Source organism: Chionomys nivalis, chromosome 7 (genome assembly GCF_950005125.1).
Source record: "Chionomys nivalis chromosome 7, mChiNiv1.1, whole genome shotgun sequence".
NCBI lineage: Eukaryota > Metazoa > Chordata > Mammalia > Rodentia > Cricetidae > Chionomys > Chionomys nivalis.
In genome coordinates, this window is record NC_080092.1 from 18,141,154 (window position 1) to 18,167,085 (window position 25,932).

Sequence of the window (25,932 nt, forward strand, 5' to 3'; positions counted from 1 at the left end):
AGACACGCTATTAAATTGTCCAGAAGAAATGTTTCACACTCACTCTCTGAATGTTCTCCATGTCTTAGGAATCTTCAAAGTCTAGGCGGCTTGCTTCTCCAGGACTCCATTCTATTGTTGTCTAATTGTTCTCATTGTTTCTACTTATATCTTGAGACAAGCAAGCTTTCACAGTCTTGGTCAACATTTCTTATCTTCAACATGGGGATAACTGTCGCACCTAGTTGGCAGATGTCCAGCGAAACGTAGTAACTCACACACACAGATCTCCTGGCGTATGGGATAACGAATTCCGGCACTACAGCTCTCACTTCCCATCTATTTAACGGTGAGCTCTGGGGGCGTCTGTGTTGTGTCTGAAGATGTTCAGATAAGAGCTCTATGTGTGCTGATTGGCTTTATGTCAACTTGACACAAGTCAGAGTCAATAGGGAAAATGGCCCCACAGACTGGCCCACCGTGCATTTTATTGCTTGATGTGGGAGGGTCCAGCTCACCCCTGGGTGCCTTAGGAAAGCAGGCTGAGAAAGCCTCCAGCAACAAGCCAATAGGCAACACTCCTCCATGGCTTCTGAGTCAGCTCCTGCTTCCAAATTTCTGTCCTCTAGCAACAGTAAATGGTAGACTGCAGTGTGGAACTGTAAGCGGAAATAAATCCTTTCCTCTCCAAGTCGCTTTTGGTTATTGTGTCCTATTTAGCAACAGAAACCCAGCTAAAACAGTGTTGAAAGAAGCCAATGTATGCTTCTCTCATGTGCATTTAAACATGGACTCTAATTTGATACTATCCTCAGGTTGAAATTGTTATTTAACTTAGTGCCTTTTGGGTATTTTGTTTTTGAGAGATATTAAACATGAATATTCTAATTTTGTAAAGTATGATTTCTGCAAATTAAAATAAACAAGTTTATTATCTATTTGGATGCTAGAGGCGTTTTGCTCTTACCTAACATATTTTAATAGACTTATTTAAGATAGATTCTCATTGTCTTTATTTTATGCCTACTCAATGTGCCCAAGGACAGGGTCAAGCATTATTTGTGTGTTTTGGGATGAAAAGTAAAGCAGACTGCCTGCTGTGGGTGGACCTCCCAGTCCACTGAGTATTCTTTGTGGGCACTAGATCTCTGGGATTCACCTGGAGGACATGTAGAAAGCATGAATGTGATTTGTGATAAGGCTTAAAAAAAAACTTAAATGTATGATAAATATCTCTAAGACTGACAAAAAGGCTCAGAGAAGCCTAATTAGAATACTAAATAAAACGGGATGCCAACACAACAAAAAGGCCAACTGTCATGCTTATCTCTTCTCAAGCTTGCCAATCCCCACTGTGTATTTAGACTTACAGCCTGGGAGCTAATTCTTGAGACGAAATCTTCTCTTCTCTATCTATATACACCTTGCTGGTTTTCTGAAGAGTCCTAACTCACCTATAGAAAATAACGCATAAAATTAAGTTATCAATAAATCTATAATCACTTCAATTAAAGAAAACAACTTGGTAATACTAGAATCCAGTATATTTTGCTATATGTGTATGTACATGTATTTATATATGTTACATAACAGATAAGCAAAAATATATGTACAATTATGTTACCAGTAAATAAGAATCCTTGATGCTCATTTTTCTTCTCATTCTCTTTCATTAACATTCTTGTTTATATAGAATTAAGAAATACAAATGGGAGAAATTACAGCAATTTTAAGTTTCAAAATTATTATTTAGTTTGAGTCATGAAAATTTAAATTATATATATGAATATAGGTGTTTTAACCCTTTAAAATATTTTGCAATAATATGCATTTTCAAGCAATATTCACTATTTTTACAAGACAAGGAAAATACAATTTTATTCATGAAACTGTACATAGGTAAACATAATTAATACCTTCAATGTTGTACTGTCCAATTTTCAGTTCTTAAGGAACATTATTTGTCATATAACTTTCAAAATCTGGTCCAGTGCAGCAAACAGGTTTAAATAAAAGCATTTCCTCTGGTAATGATTTGTTCACTGTGACTCAAAGGTCTGTGAAGGGTTAGAATCACAGGATAGCTGAATTTCCGGTCACAGAGGTCTTAGCACTGGTGTATGCAAATGTCCCACAAGGGTATCCTGCGCACAGGCGTGATCTTCAGCAAGCCTCTCAGAGCAACACCCTCCTACTGCTGTGGGCACTGCATCTCCGGGGTTGACTTTGAGGACACATACATGATGGTGTGTGATTTCTTACACGCTCCTTTTTCCAATTTGCTTGTAGTTTCTTTCCTTTCTTTCACCTCTGTTGAAAGCTTTGATTCCGCAGATAACCTAGAAGCATTAAAGCATATATTCTGAATTCAAGTATGGTCAAGAAAAAGAAGTAAATGCCTAGTAACATCGGCCTCCAAAAGGGGGCGCACTATCTCATGTACACAGGGCAAAAACTACAGTAGACTCCATTATCAATACTAAATGACTGACTTTAAAAAGAATGTTTAATGTTTGTAAGGCTTAATTTTTTTAAATGTTTAATAAATATCCTTAAATCTGAAAAAAAGGTCAAACAATGCCTGAGTTAAAGTATTAGGTAAAATGAGATACACATCATAAGAACACCACGTACAAAATTCAAAATGCTGAAGCAGTATATTTTAAGGTTGACACCACATACAAAAGGTTAATGAACACAAGATAAAATAACATGAAACCCCAGGCTACCCAAGTAGATGGCTGTCTCAGACAAGAAAACAGAAAAGCAAGCAACCAAACAACAACAACAACAAAAACCCTTCAAATAGAGTTTCCATCAGGCAAGCAGTAAATGAATAGCACAGGAGATGTTTAAATGAAAATTCTTGCCAGGCATGGTGGTACACACCTTTAATCCCGGCACTTGAGAAGCAGAGGCAAGCACAACTCTGTAAGTTCTAGGTCAGCCTGGTCTACAGAGTGAGTTCCAGGACAGAGAAACCCTGTCTCAAAAAACAAAACAAAACAAAGATGGAAGAACATTCATTAAGTGAATAATGAAAGTGCAGAACTTCAGTTCTCGACAAAGGCCATCTTTTCTGTGATAAAGTTAACCTCAAACAAGTGAGTCTAGGTTAAACCTGCAGAAAATACATATGGTTGGAAGTGTTTTGAGTTAGTAGATGGGCTTACACACTGAAAAACAAACACTATGGTATTTTATTGTGTGTGTGCGTGTGTGTGCGTGTGTGTGCGTGCGTGTTTAAGCAGACAAATATTTTCCAATGTGCAATTTGAGTCCATTAGTGACATGCATTATGTAATGTTTCTCCAGCAAGAAAGAGCAGAAAAAGTAACGAGGACAACAGACAGCAAGATGCAGTGCCATCTAGAAACCTCCTACAGACAAACTGTCACCCATGGACTTCACACACGACAGGGAGCGGCTGCCCAACCCCTTCCAGAACCGCTGGGGATAAGGCGTATGTGCTCGAACACCAAGTGTTTACTTCTTGTGCAATATAGATTTAAACATTATTTTAAGAAATTCAACAGAATAATACAACAGTAGCAGCTGATGTTTTTTCTTGGTGAATCCCTCATTAGCACTGAGAACTCACAATCATAGGAAGCGTACCAGGAAACTCTGTGGTATGGGGTGTGCTGTCTCGCTATCTTAGTTAAATGTCTGATTCTGCACCTATTCTAATTAATGTAGCCCTAGCTCATCTCATGGAGAAGATGCTCACCAACAAGCTCAATTTTTAAATGTGTAAGGGCATTATTTTAAATATTTTGTACTGCACTGCATGTAGACACCATCCATCTCCTTAAAACTACTTGGCTCCTTCATCTTCTTTAATCGCTTTTTAAAACTTTTGTACAAGTGTGTGGGTACATGTGTTCTAGCCTATCCCTTCCTTCCATTAGTACCTAAAGATGATTTTGCTTCTATTTCCATGTCACATGAATGTTTTATGTACATATAAAGTCTGGGAGCCACAAATGAGAGAAACATGCACTATAACTCTGAGACTGGCCTAATCAGCTTAGCATGCTTGTCTCCATTTGCATTCCTCTTCCTCCGGTTTACCCGGCTTTGCTGCCTCTGTAGCTGACAGAGTTCCGCTGCGTATAAACCACGCATCCTTTACCCATGCCTGTGCTGCTAGACACCTAGGCCAGTTCCACAACAGCTACCGTCCTGCACGTCATCCTGCTGCACAGATCCGGACCTTCGGCTGCCGATGAGCCATTCACTCTTTCACTGTCTATCTCTATCAGCTTTGCTTTCTCGAAAGACAGGGCCCTGCGAACGCTGGCTCCTTCATGCGCCACCTGACACTTTCTCTTTCCGTCACAAGCTCAGTTACACAGGAACTGCAAGCTTTGAAGTTTGGGAATAAACATGAAACTAAATTAGCTTTGATATTTAAAAATATCAAGCAGGCATCAAAGCCTATTTCTGAAGTTAGTATAGATATCAAAAACCATAAAAACCGGGCTGGAGAGATGGCTCAGTGGTTAAGAGCATTGCCTGCCCTTCTAAAGGTCCTGAGTTCAATTCCCAGCATCCACATGGTGGCTCACAACCATCTGTAATGGGGTCTGGTGCCCTCTTCTGGCCTGCAGGCATACACACAGACAGAATATTGTATACATAATAAATAAATAAATAAATAAATAAATAAATAAATAAATATTTAAAAAAAAACATAAAAACCTTTACCTGCTCTTACCAAAAATTTAAGTCTAAATGCCTTAGACTACTGAAAAGTCCTTTGAGAAAGTTTTTCTTCCATGGCTACCCCTGAACTGAGAGAAAAACAACAGTGCGTTTACTCCACCCAGCGAAACCCTCAGGTGAGCTGTGCTGTGCTGTTCTCGTGGACTAAGGAAGTGTAACTGCCTAGCGTCACTTGCCATCCATTGCCCTTCCCTCCTGCAGTCACCTTAGTCTTCCTGATGCTCTGAGAAGAACCAAAGGAAGACAGATCAAATGCAGTGTTACAGCGCACACATGGCCAGGAAAACAGACAGAGCAGCACGGCACAGTTCAGGCAGTGAGAGAGGAAAGATGGAGAAGGCTGCTGGCGGCCAGGCAGAAGGACACACTGACCTGGGGGAGCTGGGGGTGTTCCCACTCTGTTCACGTAAGGCCTCAGCACTGCCTGGACCGTCCATGAGCTTTACACATTTCTTCTCCGTCTTCGGCTGCATCTCCAGAGGCGGACTCTTGTGAGGAGAGAGGCTAGCTGGCTGAACAGCTGAAGAGGCCGGTGGTCCCGTCTGCACAGCGCTACCACTTAAGCTATTGAGGCAGGACTCTTTCTCCTCTCTCTGAAGCGGCAGTCTAGAAACTTCCCCGATGGCACTGGCAGCAGGTGTCTCTTCTGGGGCAGTTACATCCAATGGCAGCACCTCACGCCTCTTTTTCAGCACAGGCACTTCAATTTTCTCTGAGAAGAAAAAGCTTATTAAAATGCTCATTGAATAAAAACAAATACACAACCCAAGGAAACCGAGTTACAACTAAATTCGCGCCTTTTTTGGTACTTTTAAAATATATTTTTCCTCTTTGATAAAATATATATTTTTTAATTATTGTGCTTTTTTCAATACTTCTAAATTTTCATATAAGCATGTATTTATTACATGTTGGGCACCAACACGTACACATATATCTCCCGTTCTCTCCACCCTCTAGCTAGCCCTTCACTCTCTGGTCAGCTTCACTTCTACTGCCTTGTACTGTCTTTCGCCCGATCTTTTGACAGACACTCTTTGCTGTTTCTGCTTCTGTGGTCCAGTAAAGGGCTCTATGCCTTATCCTGAGTTCCAGATCTGGCCCCACACACCATCAACTCTATCTTGTAAGATCGTCTATTTCTTTTTCCTTGTAAATTCTGTAATATATACAGCTCAGGATGATCAGACGTGCTGGTGACAGCGGGGACCTCTACTGAGATCTCCGGCAGGTGAAGCAGCAATGGCAGAGTCCAGGAGTTCTGGTTGAGTCCCACGCCGCAGGCAGGAGACCCTGTGCAGTAACTTCTCCGCACCTGGGGATCTTTAAGGCTGCTTCCCCCAGTACTGTCTTGTAGGGACAGAATGAAAGACAGCCAAAACTCTGAACACTGGTACTGTACGCCTACTGCTCATCTATAAAATGTACTCCCAATCTGGTCACGTCTATGATGGATGTCTCCCGAGTCCCAACCACAGCCTGCCTCACGGCAGCTGCTATACAAAACCTCTATCCTCCATGTGGGTCCCACACAGCCACCCAATCACTCGCTCTAATGTCTCTCTCCCACTGTCACCAATGCACCCTTTCATTTTCAAACTCAAAATATTACAGGTACTATAGCAAAGAAAGGGGTTCCTACTCACACTCTGCTTTCAGATTAGCATGCCCCCCTTTCTTTTGCACTGCTTCTCTGAATCACCCCGATACCCCAACCCTGTGTTCTTTGTTGGGTTGGCAGATCTTTGAAATTCATAATGGACAATTCTTAATCAGGGGAGCATATTGGAATCACAAAAGAGAAAAAGCACAAAAAAAGAATCTTTTAGAAACTAAAAAAAAAATCTATTGTCAACAACCTCCCCCTAGTGGTGAGACTCACTATAGTTCCCACAGATGATCTTGAAGAAAGTTAGGCAGAGGTACCTCGTTGAGACTGCACGTACTGGCTTTGTGGGAGCCTAGGCAGTTTGGATGCTCACCTTACTAGACCTGGATTGAGGTGGGTGGTCCTTGGACTTCCCACAGGGCAGGGAACCCTGATTGCTCTTAGTGCTGACAAGGGAGGGGGACTTGATTAGGGGAGGGGGAGGGAAATGGGAGGCGGTGGCGAGGAGGAGGCAGAAATCTTTAATAAAGAAAGAAATTAAAAAAAAAACTCCTCAAACTAGAACATGCCAACACAACCACAGCATTCACAGATTTTTTAGTACCGACTTTCTATTTTTTTCAATTTAAACACAATAAAATGAACTGTTTGCGTGTATCAGCTGAGAGGCTGTATGGCAGGCTATTTTCTGAGTAATTAAGACTTATTGTATAGCCTGCATCAAAATCTTTTTCCTTAAAAACAGAGTTCCTGGGCCCCGGCATGATGGTGCACACCTTTAATCCTAGCACTTAGCAGGCATCAGTGATATGATTTTTGTGAATTCAAGACCAATCTGGTCTATACAATGAGTTCCAGGATAGCCAGGACTACATAGTGAGAGTCTGTCTAAAAATTAAATAAATGTAATTAAGTAAATAAATAAATCCAAGATGAATGGTGAAAGAAGATGATAGAATCTGTATTTCCATCAATTATCCTTCCAGAGTTGGAATAACCATGTACTCAAAAACACCTCAAAGAGCTCAGAAAACCAAAATACAAAAGCAAGATGGTAAAGACTCTAGAACACACACACATAGCGACTGAGCTACAAAAGGGCCTCTGTGACTGTGATCTCCTTTACCAAGCCACTAGCGCATTATGTACAGAATTCAGGGACTATGCTGAGAGACTCACAGAGGGGACATTTGACTTTCCCATTATCCTGACTCACTATGTGGAGTTTCACTCCTGTACTGGCCCACAAGGGAGACTACCAGCGGGCTATTCTACTCCAAGTCAGCAAAGAACAAGAAGAAACGGGCAAACAGGAGTTAGTATCCAGATCTTGCAAGGCCCTTCATCCCTGCCAAATAGTCCAGACTGTGTAAGGGCCCCACACTGCTGGAGGCACAGTGCGCATGGCCCTTGGACTTGAGTGTGGGACTGGCTCTCCCAGATGTCCTGCGTGCCTTTTAGGGCTGTCCATGGACCCACCCAGGTGGATAAGCCACAGAGCTATCACAAAACTGACAGTTAACCTGTGCTGAAGGTGACCTCTAAATGCTGATGCGGAATGTAAGAAGTTGTATGCTGAGAGTTGCAAAAGACAAATAAACCAAAACTCACTGCCACCACCACCACCAACAACAACCCACCCCAAAACAATGAAACGGAAGTCACAGGCAAACACAGATGGCAAGGAATATAATAATGAACACCTAGTTCATCAATCCAGAGATGTATTTAGGGACTAAGAAAATCAAGGAAGGAGAGCATTAAAAATGGCAAAGCAAGGTACCAATGACAGAACTAAAGACATGTGTGGGAACAGTTTGAGGAGCAAAGAGCTTAAAACACACAAACCAGATGCAGAAAATGAAAAATGTAAGTAAAAAATATAGTAAATAAAAAGTTAATTATAAGATATTAACCACAACACTGACCAATCAGAGTAGAGAATTAGTGAGTCTGAAGACAGGCGCTTTGAAAACAAGAAAAAGAAAATGACTAAGGAAGAACAGAAAGCTTTATAAACCCAAGAAGAAACGACCTTCCTGTGGAAAGGTCAAAAGTTTGGTCAGACCCAACCCAAAGAATCAAACTCTCAAAGGACAAAGAACACTCCAAGAGCAGCATAGGGGCGGTAAGGGGGCAGCAATGCCCCAGGCAGCAGACTTCAGAGTGACAAAGGGAAAGAGCTGCTAGTCAAAGCAGATCTTTGGAAATGGAAGATGGACACCAGTCCCTAAGAAAAGCCGAATTCACTGTGACTAGACCTCTCTTACAAGAGATACTGGGTCGGACTAACAGTAACAATGGCTCAGTGGTCAAGAGCACTGGCTGCTCTTTCAGAGGACCTGAGTTCAATTCCCAGCAACCACACAGTGGCTCACAACTGTCCTTAACACCAGTTCCAGGGCATCTGATGCCCTCTTCTGACCTCTGCAGGAACCAGGCATGTGCAGATAAACATGCAGAGACAAAACGCTCATACACATAGAAATAAATACATTTTGAGGGGAGGAGTGGCATCTGAAGTTTTAAACCTGAAACGATCAGAGAAAATCTAAATATTCAGATATGATAGTCATATAGTCCCTATACACTGAACAGGAAGATATAAAAACAACACTAACAAAGGAACAATTATAATCAATAGTTAAGGAATAGGAAACATAAAAATGGCTTGAATTTTGACATCAAAACTCAAAGTAAGGGGAGAAATGGAGCTAAGAGGAGGTATTTTTTTCTTTTTGCCTTAGTATTCAAAATTGTCACACTTCAGTTCAGTATAGGATGTTCTTTATAAATGTGTGGTAATTATAATTGAAAACAAATATAGTGACTGAGAAACACCTCTCAACACTGAAGACTGGAGGGGAGAAAGAAAGGAAGAAAAGGCCTACCAGAAAACAACCACAAATATGGCAGCACCAAGTTCTTAATTACCAGTAATTACTCTGGATGCAGATGGGGTACATTATCTAATTAAAAGACAGTGAGTGGCTAAAGGGATTACAAGAACAGGAACAGAGGATGCTGCCGACGTGAGACTCATTTCATCTGCAAGGATATGCAGGGCTGGAAGTCAATGAGTAGAAAATGCAATCCACTTGCAGCCCGGAAGAGAAGTGAGATATTTATGTCAAGTCAAATACACTTCACATCAGGACAGTAAAAAATGTTAAAGGGTCCCAAAACTGAGTCTGTAGCACTGTAGCATACACACACACACACACACACACACACCAATACATCTCTCTGTATTAGACAGACAGCAGGCAAGTGACACCTGGGATGCCAACACCCACTTACAGCAATGAAAAATCACCCAGACAGAAAAATCAGTAGACACTCTGGGTTTAAAGTACACTCCAGACTTCAAATGGAGCTAAGAGAAACATATAGGACATTCTATCCAACAGCTGTAGAATGCACTCTTCTCTATTGCATATGAAGATCACATGTTAGAAAAAAAAATGTCTGAACAGAAACATACAAACATTTGTTTTGGTGCAACCCCAAACTAAGGTCCTGTCAAATATCTTTTCTCACCCCCAAGAAAACCTGTTAACAATAGGGAGAACTCTGATCAATGGAGCCGAACAGAGAGCCGAGGAATTAACCAATCCATTGACACACAGCTTGTATGTTCACAAAGTCAAAACACATAATAGGGAAAGGACAACTTCTTCATCAATAGAGCTAAGAAAACTGGCGACTACACGCAGATTACTAAACACCTCATCTCTCATATGAAACGAAATCCGCTATAAAAATGGGTTACTCACTAAATATAATATCCAAAACTACTAGAAGAAAAAAGAGCCAGTGCTACATGACTACTCTAGTGAGGACCTTTAGAGAAGATTTTGAAATGCACAAGCAGGTCGGGCGGTGGTGGCGCATGCCTTTAATCCCAGCACTCGGGAGGCAGAGGCAGGCGGATCTCTGTGAGTTCGAGGCCAGCCTGGTCTACAAGAGCTAGTTCCAGGACAGGAACCAAAAGCTACGGAGAAACCCTGTCTCGAAAAAAAAAAAAATGAAATGCACAAGCAAAAGTAAAAGTAAAAAATTAAAAGAAAAAAATGGATCATATTAAAACGAAAACTTCTGTAACAGCAAAGGAAACAATGAAAGAAATCTCAAGTTCAAGCTCCAGGAACTACACAGAGACAGAAGAGAACCAAGCACACATCACACACAGGTACAGGCTCACACACAGTAATAACAAATACCCGTTTAAAAGACAAACATGATGTGGTCTCGTTCACCTGGGAGCTCTAAAGGCATGACAACTATAGTCAACAACACACTGGGCATTGCAGACAGAGGAATTTGAAAGTTCTCACAACAAAGAAAGGGTAAAAGTTTAAGATACTAAACTTAAACCAGAAGTAGCTCTGAGATATGACTAAAATGATGGACATTAATTACCTTGATCACTCTACAATACACATGAATAACAACACCACATTGCACCCTATAAATGTGTCCAATTACTATGTGTCAGAAGAAAAACAAATAGAACTTTCCATATGGAGTTGGAAACATAGACAGCCCTTGAGATCAAGACTACATCTTCTTTGCCTTTCTGGTGATGGGTCCCGAGGACACAGGGTCAATGGACTGGCAGCAGACAACAACTAAAGAGCCGGAATCCTAACGTGTACAGTCCTGGAATGCTCCTCCAGAGATTCACGGGGGCGGGGAGGGGGAAGGAGTATAAACAAACTTAGCTAGTCTCAGCGCCCAGTATCAGCGGCTTCGATACTCTGACCTGGGCTGGTCATAGGCGCCTATGACCCTACTCAGGAAGCAGAGTAAAGGCCAGGAGTGTGACACGAGCCTGGGCTGCAGAGTGAGACCCTTTCTCAAAGTAATTTCAAAGTTCTCTCGGACACCATAAGATGCTACAATCTTCAAGGGGAGAAGCTCAAATTCTTGCTGTTCAGTATGAACCCAGATATCCTGAGAGAGAACACTGTTATATTCATGCAACCAGTTCTAATTTTCTTACACATCTGATAGCTAACCTTTACTACAGACACAGGGTCACAATGTAGTTTATAACGACATTGGTAAAAAGCTACAAACCATGTCTTAGTTTCTCAGAGCTAGTAAGGATTTAAAAGACGAAAGCCTACGAAGCACACCTTCAGGTTCGTACTTCAGCTTCAATTCATCTAACTTGGCTCTCAGTTTTATATTTTCACTTTCTGAAAGCTGCAGGTGTCTTTCATTCGCAAACAGTTTCCGCTCAATATCCAGGGCCCGCTGGCTCTCAAACAACGCCTTCATTCTCTGTATGGATAGCTCGCCTTTTGTGCTTTCGTTTTCTTTGCTACAGTAACAGAAAAGAATGATTAAAGAATATTAAAATAACACACAGTACAAGCATGGTAGAATAAATCTCGTGTATTATAAAGGCATTTCTCTGAGATTTTAGCAATAAAAGAAACAATAAAGTAAGTCTTAACAATGCAACCCCCCCACACAAAAATTTCATGGATTCTTTAAAAAAACACAGAGGGAGAAAATATTTTTTCCAAAATGCACACATGCATATATTCAAGTTTTAAATTACATGAAATTTATTCTGGAATTTTGATGGAGAATCTGAGAGTTCTTTTCACTTACCAATCTGAATGCTAAACACAAAAGAAATGCATATTTTATATAAACTCATATGCTACACAAGGATATTTTTATTGACATTCCTCTGGAGATTTTTTTGACAATTAAAAACAAATAACAAAATGAATCAGTAATACTCTTATAAGCAAGCAAACCCTTCATCTTTGTATTCACGATTCCAAACACTTACTTTAACTTATCAAGCTTTAGTTGAAGTAAATCTGCATAGTACGTGCTGTCTTCTAGAGAACAAGAGCTGGCTGATGTGGAAGGCTTAGATTCCATACTTTCATATAAGGTCTAACGAAAACAGAAACTCTTATTACACAGACAACACACTAGGTTTGCTGTAACAGCAGCAACCACCACTAAGTAGAAACTGACTAATTTACAGTCATCAAGCTAAGAACCACACTCTTAACTCATCTGCCTTCTGGAGTAGGAAGACTAAGCAGTTCTCTTTTCAAATAAGCAAAAATGGATCAATGTGACATGGGCATAAAATAACACATGTTTAATTACAAAACTAAGGCTCCCAACCACACCATTCCCACAGTTTCCCCTCCTAGCTTTTAGAATGGAAGAAGCAATGACTTCTGGTTCGATTCTGGACTTCAGAGAAAAGTTATAAAGTGGAAAACATGGAGAGAAAACCCTTGGTGTTACCTTTGGTACTCCCCCATCCCCAATACTGAAGGAAATTCTTTCTATTTCTCTGAGGCAGGGCAAATATTTGTTTAAAATTTAGCAAACAATTTTAGAGACTGCAAAAACCCAACTTTTCCTGACTGTAAATGTACTTTTCAAAGTACAGTGCTCAGCCAATGTAGGCACACCACCGCGCAGTAATACACTATATATTTAACAAAATTGCTACCTTTTCAACAGTTTCCTAAGAGATGAAAGTAAAACTTAATATTTAATGATAAACTAATGACCACAATACAGAATACTTAAGGGATCATTAACATTTATAAAATCTGCTACTTATATAAACTTGAATCTTTCACTAGAAGCTTAATGAAAGGATACTAATGCTCCCTAAGGTAATAAAAAATCTGAAAATTTATAAATGTAATATAATCTTTCAAAACAATACCAAATAGTTCTTTCTGGTATGTGTGCATGTGTGCATCAGATAAGAGAAAAGCAAACATGCAAAAGCAACCAGAACACTATGAAGAAAAACTAGGGGAACTAAAGTCTAAAAATAAAAATCATATATTCCAAAACCTCTGTAACTCAAACAAACAGAGGTCAACCAATACACAGATACTGTCGAAAGATTCACGCACAAATAGAAACTTGTTATGTATTAAACCTAGCATCTCACTGGGGCCGAATTTAACAAATAATGCCAGGACTGACTTCACACCCTATATACAATCTGAGGTTAGACTGACGCGAGTTCAAAAAAATAAACATTGGGTAAACTGGTACCGAAACTGGAGGTTAATTGCATAATAAACTACAGAAGCTAAAAATATGGAGACATTCAGTCCAAACTTTGGCTATATTTTTGAAAAGATGCTACATTTACCTTAAATTTTTCCAGATTTTTAATTTCACCTAAAAGGTGTTTTATTTCGCCATTCTTCTGTTCCAACATGGCAAACAACCGTTCCTGCTGCTCCAACTCAGTTTGAGATCCCCGCATCCTCAGCAATGTGGAGATTTGTAACTAGAAAAACAGTCACCCCCAAAATCAAAATCCTGGTACGAATATTTCTGGCATAATTCCTGTTTTGTGCTTCAGTGATTTGAATTCAACCCAGAAAGTAAATAATCTCATCTCATAATCTGAAAACATTTGCAACAAACATTTTGTTGTGGATATCTTTCAAGTAGTATTTTGACTACTTTTATGGTATCTGACATCTTTAACATTAACTATTTATGTGCTGTGAAATGAACATGGAACTACATGCTGAGGTCTGGCAGCACGCCATTTAGAGGGTACATGAGCCTGGCCAAACATCGCCTGCTACTCATCACTTGAATTAAGACTATGGGTCTACTGAGGGGTTTCTAAAATTTATAAGTAAGTGAGGAAATTGTTAAGTCACTCACAGAAATTAACCACAAGGATGGGTAAGTGTTTACTCCATGTTAGTCCAGAACACTCTAAGAGGCAGGAATGGCCACCACCTTCCCATCTGCACATGAAAACTAATACCCACCTCAAGTAGCTCATGTAACTCCCACATTTAATTACTGAAGTTCCTTTTTTCTTTGGTAAAACACTTAGGGAGGAAAATGAGGGAGCCTTTCTAGCAACCTATTACTACCTTAGCAGCCTCGGGCCCATGGGAGGAGCGGTCAGATCCAAAGGACTGGAACAGCCAGGACTGTGGCCTCCTCACTGCTCTGAGCACCTCCGTGACCTCTCACTTAATTAGAATGAGGAAACAAAGACAAAAGAACCTTACGATGCAGACAGCCCACAGATGGCTTACTGAGCTGCAGGGATAAGAGGCCATGAGCAGTACAGATGTCAATAAAAAATAAGCCTTTGTGTGAGACGTAGCAGAGAGCTAGGTCTAGATGAAGTAGGAAACTGTTATGCTCGGGAACACGCTATGCACAAAAAATAAAAAAACTTTTTCTCATTTCAACTGGACAAGAAGACTGTCTACCTGGTGTCAGTGAGGAACCACTAAAGCAATCTGCAGCTGCCTTCCCGAGGTGCTTTTTAATATAAAATAATTATGCAATTCCACAAACAATTACATAAGTATACCTCTGAAGGAAATCAGTTTCCTGTATATATCTGCTAAGACAAAGCAGATTAAAGCCTTTACGAGCGATGAATCCATACCTTCATTTTGTTCATCTGCTCTCTGGTGAATGCATTGTGTTTCTTCAGTGACTGGTATTTGACTTTCATCGAGTTGAGCTGGCGCTCCATAGCCACCCTCCGATCATCCACCTGGAAGACATTAACGTGTTTGTTCTTGTAGTAAATGAAATGCCAGTTTCGTCAATTTGGTCATGAGAACACTTGCAAGTACCTCTGCAAACAGGGAGTTGCCTTTACTATTGGGATCCAAAGCTTGCTGAAGTGCGTGACCCAACTGCACCTGAAGATCTTGATTTTCTACGCGAGCTTTCTAGATGGAAAAGAAGAGTTTCACTAGCAAAGGCCAGCAAGAGGGCACTAACAACTGTGCGTATGACAACACCCTCACCATACCTCTAAGGCATTATAATACGACACCACTTCCTTCTCTCGCTCCTCTTTTTCTTCTTGAAGCCGCTCTACCCGGTGCATTAAGGAAGTGTTGGCACATTCTAGTTGTTCTTGTTTGTACTGAAGCTCGTTCACCTCTTCTTGGAGAGCAGTCTACCAACAGGAACACAGCCAGGGTTCTTGACTAATCTCTTAAACACAGTTGGTACATTCATGCTATTACTTCCCACCTCACATTAAAACAAAGCCATTCAGAGGTTGCCAAGTATATTTTAAAATGTTTTTAGTTAATCAATTTTTTAGCAGAGAGCCAATGAAAATACCTTGGAAATTGTCTCCTCTTCCTTTGAATTTTAATTATCCACAATTGAAATGAAAAATCTATAGTGACAAGCATTTTAATTTCCACTGTGCTAACATTGTGTATCGGGCTTTTAAGACCCAACTAGTGTCAAAATAAAAGCCTATAAATGACTCCAGAGTTTCCATAATATAAAATATGCCATAAGTAGTCATAAAATAGAAAACTATTTTATGAATGAATTAATCCACATGAAAACTCTGCAGAGTGCTTTTTGGTTACGGTAAACAACCAGCTCAGGCCTCAAACTGTTCTTAAGAACAGCTACAAGAACACGCAGAACTATTCTAACGAGAAAACACCTGAGATATAAATTACCTTCACACTTTCCATCTCAGTTAGCTCAATCTGAAGAGTCAGCACCTCCGAAGACATGCTATTGAGCATGCGCTGCTCAGACATTAGCCGGAGCTCTTCCGATTTGTGGGCGAGAACTTCCTCCTGGTGGTCCAGCTTCTGCTTCAGCTGCTTCTCACTTAACCTGGCTTCATCTAATTCCACTTTCAGTTTCTCTAACTAAACCAGGAAAAGAGAAAGAAAGAGTTACAACCTCTGAACTCAAGGGTCCTTGAGCTTTCTTTGAACTTTCCTTCCTGAAACTGTATTTAGAGTTCATACCTGATTTTCCAGATTCTACTCTACAGAAACTCACTGGATCTAAGTGACATCTTCACCCACAGTACTGGGAACTGAACACAGGGTCTTGGGTTGCAAGCTAAACATCGCTCATCTGCCGAGTGTCTTTTAAACAAAGACCTATATTGTTCTACAAATTCAGGCATAACCTGCACTAGTCATCCAAGTAGACCTGGTTTTCTTAGAAGCAACTGAAGGTGGTATAGCTAACCACAAGGCAGTTTTATATAATGGGAGGTATGCCTCCTCCTGAGCCCTGATGAGGCATGGGTAACAATGATTCAAGCGGGTAACCTAGTTAGAAGACCACAGTAGCGTGATGACAGTCTGGACTACAGGGACAAGAGCTACCGTGAGATTTTATAGGTCAACTTCTTGGGATTCAACAACAGATTAAATGTGAGAAATAAGAAAAAGATAATGAGCAAACCTTGAGAATTTTAAAGCAAATGATTTGAGACTGTTGGCAATACCATTTTTTGTAAAATTTTCTCTTCTATAAAAAGGCCATCTTGATTATTATCTTTGCTTTACTTAGTCCCAAATATTTCCTCTATCATATCTACTTAGGAAATTAGGGCTACTGCTAAATCCATGGAGGAATAAAAAACAAGAACATATCTTTTCCAGTTATCCACATCTCAAATCGGATTAGCTACAAATAGGATTACTAGTTGTCAGAGCCATAGGCAAGATGATTCTGTATTACAGAAAAGCATACTTACTTAGATATGATTTTGCTGATACCATTAATCAAAATATATATTCAAAAATATATTGTAGTTTAATGAAAATTATAGGTGGAAACAGACATGGAAAATATTAAAAGACACTATACAAAATATTAAAAATTGAAAAACAGACTTTTGAGAAAATAGGGCATAAAAAAAATCTTTAAAAATTTTCATAGAGTAGGATCTGGAAAAGAAAATCAGGGTACAAGCTGCATCTGAAGAGAAGCATAAGCAGAGCCCCGGATTTCTTAGAGGCAAACTGAAGGCCCAGGGCAGCTGGGGGTCCTGAGAGTGAATGGGTGCTCACTGCACAGCTGCCCACTCTGTATTTACAATGGAGCCAGGATATAAGGAATCATTAGACCATGGGCACAAACTCAGTACTGGGCTTTACTGTCATCAGCCTCGGTTCAAATAGTGGCTGACAATTTCTGGTTCTTATTTTGTTCAATCTCTTCGGTTCACCTAGCCACTGGCATTGTTGCCTGTCATAATGGAGATAAGGTTACCTTTCACAAAGTCCTTTTGAGAGCTGGATCGTCCACATTTTTCTTTCCATAAACACATATGAAGCTTCACTCTGAAGCACAGTAACTCACAAGACAGCAGTGGTTTGTGTGCAGAGTAGCAGCACATGACTAACGGCAGGGACAGCTACAGAACTAGTCAGCTATCTTACAAGGTGAACACACAGCCTATAAGGAGGCCTTACTGGTCACCAATATTACGAATACAAATATTCAGATACCAAATTTAAATAACAATTTCATGTCATTAGCAGGCTAGTATGTATACAAATTCCTTTGATAGCTTATTCCTCAGTGTTTCCACTTGAACATTAAGATAGGGAAAACTTATTTTTGGCCATTAGTATTTAAGCAACTCCTCCGCCCTCCCCCACCCCCATCCAGTACTTATAGATAGCCATACAAACACGGGATATTTTGCTCTGAAACACAGATCCAAACCTTATTTTTCAGGTCATTCACTTCCTGCCTGTGGTTTCTGTTTAGCTGCATTTCTAACTGCTCCAGCTGCGTTTTCTGTTGTTGTTTCAAAGCTTCACATTCACAGCTCAAACTTTCTAACATCCGATTCTTGAGCTCCACTTCTCTTTGAAGAGCATACTTCTCTTGGTTATAACCCTGAAAACACATTTAGATGCATAAAAAATTTTAATCACTGGATATTAGTTAGCATCTTAAGCTGGTTCATATAACAACCACTATCCAAATAACAACCACTTGTCAAATTGGGAATACTGTAGTTAATCAGTTTTTACTGTCTTGGGTTGGGGGCAGGGTTACATGCATTTTCATGTGGGGAAGCACACATGTGTATGCGTGTAAGTGTAGTCCAGGCAACAACCTCAGATGTTGTTCCTCAGGCAATCTTATTTTTGGGACAGAGTCACTCACTAACCTAGAACCTGCCTGTCAAGTAGGCTAGGTGGAATTGCCAACTAACTGCGCCCCAGGGACCCACCCATCTCTCTGCCTCTCCTGCACTGGAAGTCATCAGTGTGCATCATCATATGGGCTTTTTCAGTGTGGGTTCTGAAAACTATGCTCAGGTAAGTATTTCACCAAATGAACCAGGAGCCCAACCCTGCTACTAATTAGTCTTAATGAACCCCAAAAGGTGTATTTGGAGACTGCAGTGGCCTCAAAACACTCAAGCTGAAAAAGGAAAGTCCTGGTCCCGGCAAATTACCAACTTCTGCTTTCCAATCTGTGGTCTCTGGTGCCCTGAAAGCCAGCAGTGGAGGTGGTAATGGAGGGAGCATTCTTTGGATTCCACATTCAATGAACCCTCATACTGATGAGTGATAAGGCTTTCCTAAAAAAGTCTTGCCCTTGGCTAAACATCAACCATCATGGTAGGAACTAGATCCTGCCAAACACTATACAGAGGACGAAGGAGACATTGAATTCTACTTTATATTATACAAAGAATCCCGCAGAGCTATGACTAAAGTGACTCAAAGAAAACCTCTCATGTTTGTGCCTTCCACGAGTGTGCACTCACCACACTCCTAAATCAAAGTGTCCAACACACAGACTCCATGAGGCTAAGAGTTCTTCTCAAGTGCGCGCCATAATTCTGACTAATATAACACTTATTTTACCAACAACTGAGTAGATTTACCACTATGGCATTATCTATCGGATGGAATGTTTTATGAGAACGTGAATCACCATGACTAAGAGATGAGGGACAATGTATAATGTCCAGATGGCAACGGATGCTACACAGTAGAACAGGGGAGAACTTTGAAGAGGAGCTTTTCTAAGGGAAAGATGTAGGAACAGATTTCTAAAGCAGCAGTGGGAAACGCTCTTGGATGCCAGATGCTGCGATGCACTGAATATAAAGGACACATGTCCAACAATCATCGTGCCAGACATCCAAACTCCATTATAGCTTCAGATGTCATTTGCATCTTAGCTGCCTGAGTTTGTTCCAGAACCCCAGCCCGATGCCTGGATCCTAAAGAGTACCAAACCCTACAAATACCACGCACCTCCCACTATCTATAGTCTTTATCCTGACAAAATTTAATTTTAAATTTGACACAGTGGGAAATTAATGACATAAACAATAATAAAAAGAGCAATTAAAAGATATGTGTCATTTTACTCTCAAAATCTAACTGTTCTTATGATGTTAAGCAGTATAATAGCCATGTGACAAGGCGAAGTGTGGCCAGTGTAAGGCACAATGACATAGTGTTACAGGACTAATGACTTTACAAGCTGTCCAGAAGAACATCATCTACTTCATGTCTCCTGGACAGTGATTCGTGTCCCCGACAGGACACTTTAGCTTTATAAATTACATATGGAATTTTCCGTGTATTATTTATGGACAACTATACTGTTCAACATACAACTACAGTAGGGGAAGAATGTTAATGTCCAGGCTGGAGGTATAGCAATTGCTTCAGTTCACTATCAAGGAAGGATAAAAAACCCACAGCAAGATGGTGTCTATCAAGCCCTATTCAAAGAAAGACAAAACAGGGACGCTTTACTGGCACTCAGATGCTACCAGTAAGCATTACTGTTTGATAACCAAATGTTCTTCCTTATATAATGCCCTGAAAAAAACAGCAGAATGGGTAAAAAAGGAAAAATACTGAATAAACAAACTATTACTTTCAAAGTTTTGTTTGCTAAAAAACCATTTACAAAATAATCAAAGAATGAAAACATGCTAAGGTTTAAAGAGAGTATTATAATTCCTTCTAAATGACTTTTGGAAAAAAAATAAGACAAGGTAGGGTAGAGAAGAGATTATGGCAAGAGACAACACGTTTAAAAGAAATGACTGTAAGCACGTCCTGAAATGCATACATCTATGAAAGGAGTTTAATTAGTGTTACCATGTAATTGGGGGCAGGTGCAATACCCAAATCAGACGTCATATACTACCAAGTAAAACCTAACATCAGGAATGGGTTCCATGTTTTTGTGCTGTTGGCCAATGGGCTCCTCAACAATTGTAGGGATTACCAGTGCTACTGGTTACCCTCCACAACTTGCCATAAGACCCGACATGGAGAAATCTAGCTGGTGTTCGGCTAGAAGTTTCATCCTACTGGTTAGGGTTCACAGTGTTGAAAAGTTCTACGTACAACACCAGAGGAAAAAAGTAATAACAGTCTCACCCAGCTACACACCGTGTGAGCCACAATTTAAAGACCTGCTTACAAGTTAGGTCTACAGGTTCAATAGCGGCTTGAATGCTAGGGGAATAATCACTGGTCTTTTTACTTGGATTTGAGCCCTCCCATTCCCTTCTACAAGATGAAATCCATACCTTACACTGTCAATGAGACCAAGAGCCTGAGGCTAGATAGGTCATAGGCCCTAGAGAAAACCTACAATTACTATTCTGCTAAATGAACACAGCAATGGAACAATGCTTAATCACATACTGCATAACCCATAGTTCAGGATATCACTCAACTCTCACCAGAGAAGTTCTTACAGTAAATGGGAATTAACACAGGGAACAAGAGACTTTGGAATGTTCAGCCCTAAATGGGATGTCTTATATCACACCCCTCTCCTCAAGGTTCAGAGATCCATTTGGAAGAAGGGGCACAAAGCCTTGAAGAGCCAGAGGTAGTAGGTGACTTCAAGGAAACAACATTTTTCAGATACAGCAGGGCAGATGAACTCACATAGGAACTCCCAGAGACTGTGACAGTGTGTACAAGACCTTTATAAATTCCAGGCAGACAAAATTCCAGCACAGAGGAAGGGAGGAGGGCACAGAGTCCTACCCCGAACCAAGAAGCTATATATGCAACTGACAGCTGCTGAAGAGGGAAAATCAGTTTCTGCAGTGGAGCGACAACAGGTGTATCAGCCACATTCTAGGACAAGACCCATACCCACCCAGGAGCAGTCAGCCAACACAAACTGAACTCCATGGTACGTGTTGTTTGTTTTTAAAGAGAGAGAAAAAACATGAAGTTGGGTGCGTGGGTAGAGAGGATTTGGGAAGAGTTGGGGAGTGGATAAAGAACATGATCAAAATATATTGTATAAAAACTTCGAAACATTAAAATAAAATGAAACAAAAAATAAGATAAATAAAATTCAATTAAATTAAGAAAAAAAATGGCTGGAATTATTTATATTGCTCCTCTCCCCAATTCTTTTATTTTTAAAAGAAACCTAAGTTTGGTGAGGGATTTTCAAAACAACTGTGCAACATGGCTTTATTTCTACCCTGAGGTCTGCAATCTTTGTCTGATAATTTGGCACTAAGTGATTATCAAGAACAGCAGTACTTGGAAAAATGACAACTGCCACTAGTGATTTTTTTTACCTCTTATATTTAAACTTCTGAGATTCAAATTTAAAATACCAAGCATTTAGTATTAAACTGACTTAGTCATTCCAAAAATATTTATCAGAGAATAAGAGTAGACAAAGTTTCCTCTCTTGCAGTTTGCATCTCTGGAGACAATCAGCACTCCAGAGACTTAAGAGCAAGTTTGGACTTTATACTACAGTCAGACATTTAACTGAAAGTCTAAGGCTGAGCACGGAATCAAGATGCGTGGGGGTGAGTCACTCCACAGGAAAGAACAACTAGTATAAAATCAGTATAGGAAAGACTGAAGAAACGTGGTTTGAAAAGGGGTGAGGAGTCAGGCAGAGGCCAACGCACAGGGGTACGCACCCAAGCAAAGAGCTCAGATTCTATTGAAGACGTATCAGAAAGCCCCATAAGGTTTTCAGAAGGAAAGAAACGAGCTCTCCTGCATCTATCATGACCACTCGGATGTGTGCAGCATGAACGGTATGATGGTGATGTGGATGGGGCACCCGTTAGAAGGCTGCAGCAGTAGGTCAGTGGACAGATGGCCGTGGGCTGGGTAGAGCAGCAGCATCCCAGGCAGACGCTTTGGTTGTGCTAGGGTTTTTTTTTTTTTTCTTTTAAGTCAATTTAACACAAACCTAGACATATCTGGAAAAAGGAAATCGGGGATCTTAACTGAGAAAATGCCTCCATAGGATTGACCTGTAGGTAAGTCTGTGAGGCATTTTCTTGATTAATAATTGATATCAGAGGGCTCATGTCACTGTGGGCAGTGCCACTCTGGGCATGTGTGATGGAGGAAGGTCATTGGTTAAATAAAGAAACTGCCTTGGCCCTGATAGAACAGAAAATTAGGTATGCGGAGTAAACAGAACAGAATGCTGGGAGGAAGGGGAAGTGAGGTAAGACGCCTCAGATAGACGCCATGCCTCTGCTCTCCAGGGCAGTCGTGATGAAGCTCCGACCCAGGATGGACGTAGGCTAGAATCTTCCTGGTAAGCGCACCTCATGGTGCTACCCACATTAATAGAAATGGGCCAAGCAGTGTTTATATGAATATAGTTTGTGTGTTGTTATTTCTGGTGTAAAGCTAGCCTTGCGGGAGCTAGGCGGGACGAAAAACAGGCCTGCCCGCAGCTCCACACAACACATGTGGTCTCGGATAGTACCAGAAAACAGGCTGAGCAAGCCAGTGAGCTGCCCTCCTCCATGGCCTCTGCACCAGTTCCTACTCTAGGCTCCTGCCCTGACTTCTCTGGATGATGGACTACGTAGTACGAGCTGTAAGATGAAATCAACCCTTTTCTCCCCAAGTTGTTTTCAATCATAATGCTTTATCACAGCAATAGAAACCCTAACTAAATGAGTCCTTAGATTTGTTGATGGATAAAATGTGGGCCTTCCTGACTTCAGGCTCAAGCAACTGGATGGATGCCAATCCATTTACTAAAGCAAAAGACCATTCAGTCAGCAGACAAGGAACGAGTTGTTCTTCTTGCGTCAAGCTTGAGATGTCCGTTAATGGCAGGTACTTGAATACACTAATTTAGCCTTCAGGCAGAACTAAAGGCTTGGTGCGATGCCATGGAGCATCTAGATGTTTAGAACCAGAAAAGAAGTGAGGTCACGTAAGTAGAGCATAGACTAAACAAAACCTGGCAGTAAATGCAGCACAAAGGGAGAGAGCATTATTTGACTTTTCAAACTCAGAGCACACTGTTGGAAAGAAGCCTGGAAATTCATTTAGTTCATTCTCTTTCTCAACGGCGCTAGGGTGGGGAAGACTTAGGTCTTCAAAAGAGAATAAATAGTTGTTAGACAAAACAAGTTTGTAGTCCCCAAGCACATCCTTGTTAACAGGTGTGCAGATCCTACCTCAGTAATGGCCATCATTTCTTCATGACATTTATCCAATTGACTCTGCAATTCAGTTTGCCTCTCCAAGAGCTGTAAGCCATACTGTGCAGCTTTCAGTCGCTCCTTTTCACACTCTCTGAGTTTGCTTCGAAGATCTGTGATCTCTCTCTCCATGCTTTCTGTTTTCAGTCTACTGTAAAGAGAAAATTTACTGAACTTGGACTGTTTTCAGTCTAATGTAAAGAGAAAATTACCTAACTTGGAACTAAATGTAGTGATATCAGATCAAGAGAAGAAACACATACAGCTAACACTACTGTCATATAAAATGAAAGGGTTTTTAGATTCTATTCCTGACTTGTAAGATAATACCTCGAATCAACAATAGCACAGTAGGTATTGAGAAATCGCTGAATACTACAAAAATTGTGGCGGCAAAGTCAATATGATTGGGGGACGGGGTGAGACTGAGTTTTTCTTTTCATATAGCCCTGACTGTCCTGGAATTCATTCTGTAGACCAGGATGGCCTCAAACTCACAGAGATCCTCCTGCCTCAGCCTCCCCAGCGCTGGGCTTAAAGGTGTGGGCTACCACCACCCAGCAAGATTTCTTTTATTATTTTTTTTAAAAAAGATTTCTTATCATTAGAAGATAAGCATAATTTTTCACAAGACTCAGAACTAAACTCTGTTATGAAAGAAGACCACAGGGCACTCTTAGGTATGATCCCTGAAGTAAATGCAAAGTCAACGGTATACAATGTTCTGGAAGTCAATAAGCAAAATTTCTTCAGGATGTGGGAATGAACAATCATGGCAAATGGTGCTAAGTCAAAGTAAGTGAGAACTTGGAAACTGCCCACTGATTTCAAATATAAAGATCACTGACCCAAGGGCTGTTCTGGTAGAAGTGGACTGAAAGTCTGACTAGAATAGATTTGAGGGAGAATGGTAGGTGACACAAGGATGTGGGCAAAAATCAAACCGGAGCTCCAAAGCCTGATGTTCTAACCACTTTTCGGTCCAACCTCTCAAAAACACAACCTGCTTAAGACATTAAAGTAACAGGAAGGTCTGCGGATGCGCTACCTTAGTTCTAAGCCCACTTTCACCCACTGCATCAAAGTAAGGTTTGTAAACACCTTTTATCTATCGGAACAATAAAAAGCCTCTAACTAGATGCATCACAAGCTGATAGATAACACATGAACGCTGACTGGGCATCATCAGAAAAACCATGTGGGCCAAACGGGGTTTTTAACTTTCTGGGGGCCACATCTTCAAAACTAAGCACGCTGGAAAACATTTAACCCGAGACGTTCAAAATGTTACCATTGCACACTCGAATCATTGTAAAACAAAATGAGACGCTACCGTGAGAACCCATTGTGCGTTTGTTACATTTTGCAGCACGTTAATTCGGGCTGCATCACTGGCTAGGAGTAATGGGTACTGAAGATCTCAGACTCAAGGTCACCGAAATCATGAAGACCACCCAGCACCCTTATTTATCAGCAGCCGAGCGGGCAGCTAGCCGGTCCGACCGAAAACTACACCGGCCCGGAAGGCGGCTCCTGAGAACTCAGGTTCCGGGAGAGCAGGCGTTCCGCTGGCGGATGCCCTGTTCTCCTCTCCCGCCGCTCGCCCTTACCTCCCAGCTCACGCTTCCCGGCTGCTGCAACCAAAAGCTTGTCCAGAAAGCACCGGGCGACTGGATTCGTGTCAGTACATCCACCTCAGCACAAATAAAGCCGTCCTGTTTATTCAGCTGAACCAGAGCTAAATAAGTGCCGGGATTTTTTTGAATACTGTTCCCGCGAGAGCTTGCATTTCTCACGAGATGTCTCATCCAATCCGCGCCTCCGAGACAAGCAAGAGGACGGACTTGCAGCGACTGCGCAGGTGCAGGCGACGCGCCCGCGACTTAGACTTTCCTTGAGCTGTTTTTCCACTATGTATCTGCTTCACGTGAACGGTGTTTCTGGATTTTATTTGTTTGTTGTCGTCTTTAGCAGCGCCATTGTAGAGGCAGTGTCGCTGGTCAGTGTGGGGCTGACACCACCTTGTGGCCCGGCGGCCCTGTCAACCCCACCCTGGCCTGCGTGCTGTCATCCGCTGTAGCTCAGGCGTTTTGTCTCCCCGGTGCCGGGACAGTGCCACATTCCACACGGAACCCCCAGTTAGGCCCGCAGACCACCTTGCCAAGTCCACGGCATCCTTCGGTTTGCACAGAGGAAACCAAAGCCTCCCCCAAAGAAATGTGACCTGTCAAAGTCATGGAGCTGCTGTTCAAACGAACGCCAGCTGTTCTGCAGGACAGCTGAGGCGCATACGTATTTAAATAGAAATGTCTTGCAAATATGCTTATTCTTTTTT

At 41.2% G+C, this 25,932-nt stretch overlaps 1 protein-coding gene across 1 annotated transcript; it reads right to left on the reverse strand.

Annotated features, from left to right (window-relative positions):
- Positions 1–1,859: 1,859 nt before the first annotated feature.
- On the reverse strand, positions 1,860–25,317 carry Spdl1 (spindle apparatus coiled-coil protein 1). Its single transcript, XM_057775794.1, has 12 exons — positions 25,208–25,317; positions 23,574–23,748; positions 17,828–18,004; positions 15,808–16,005; positions 15,132–15,281; positions 14,950–15,048; positions 14,757–14,867; positions 13,479–13,619; positions 12,129–12,238; positions 11,458–11,645; positions 5,080–5,419; positions 1,860–2,318 (listed from the first exon to the last, which is right to left on the reverse strand). Exons 2-12 carry the CDS (start codon positions 23,727–23,729, stop codon positions 2,171–2,173), a joined length of 1,818 nt encoding a protein of 605 aa, XP_057631777.1. The 5' UTR covers positions 23,730–23,748; positions 25,208–25,317; the 3' UTR covers positions 1,860–2,170.
- Positions 25,318–25,932: the final 615 nt, after the last annotated feature.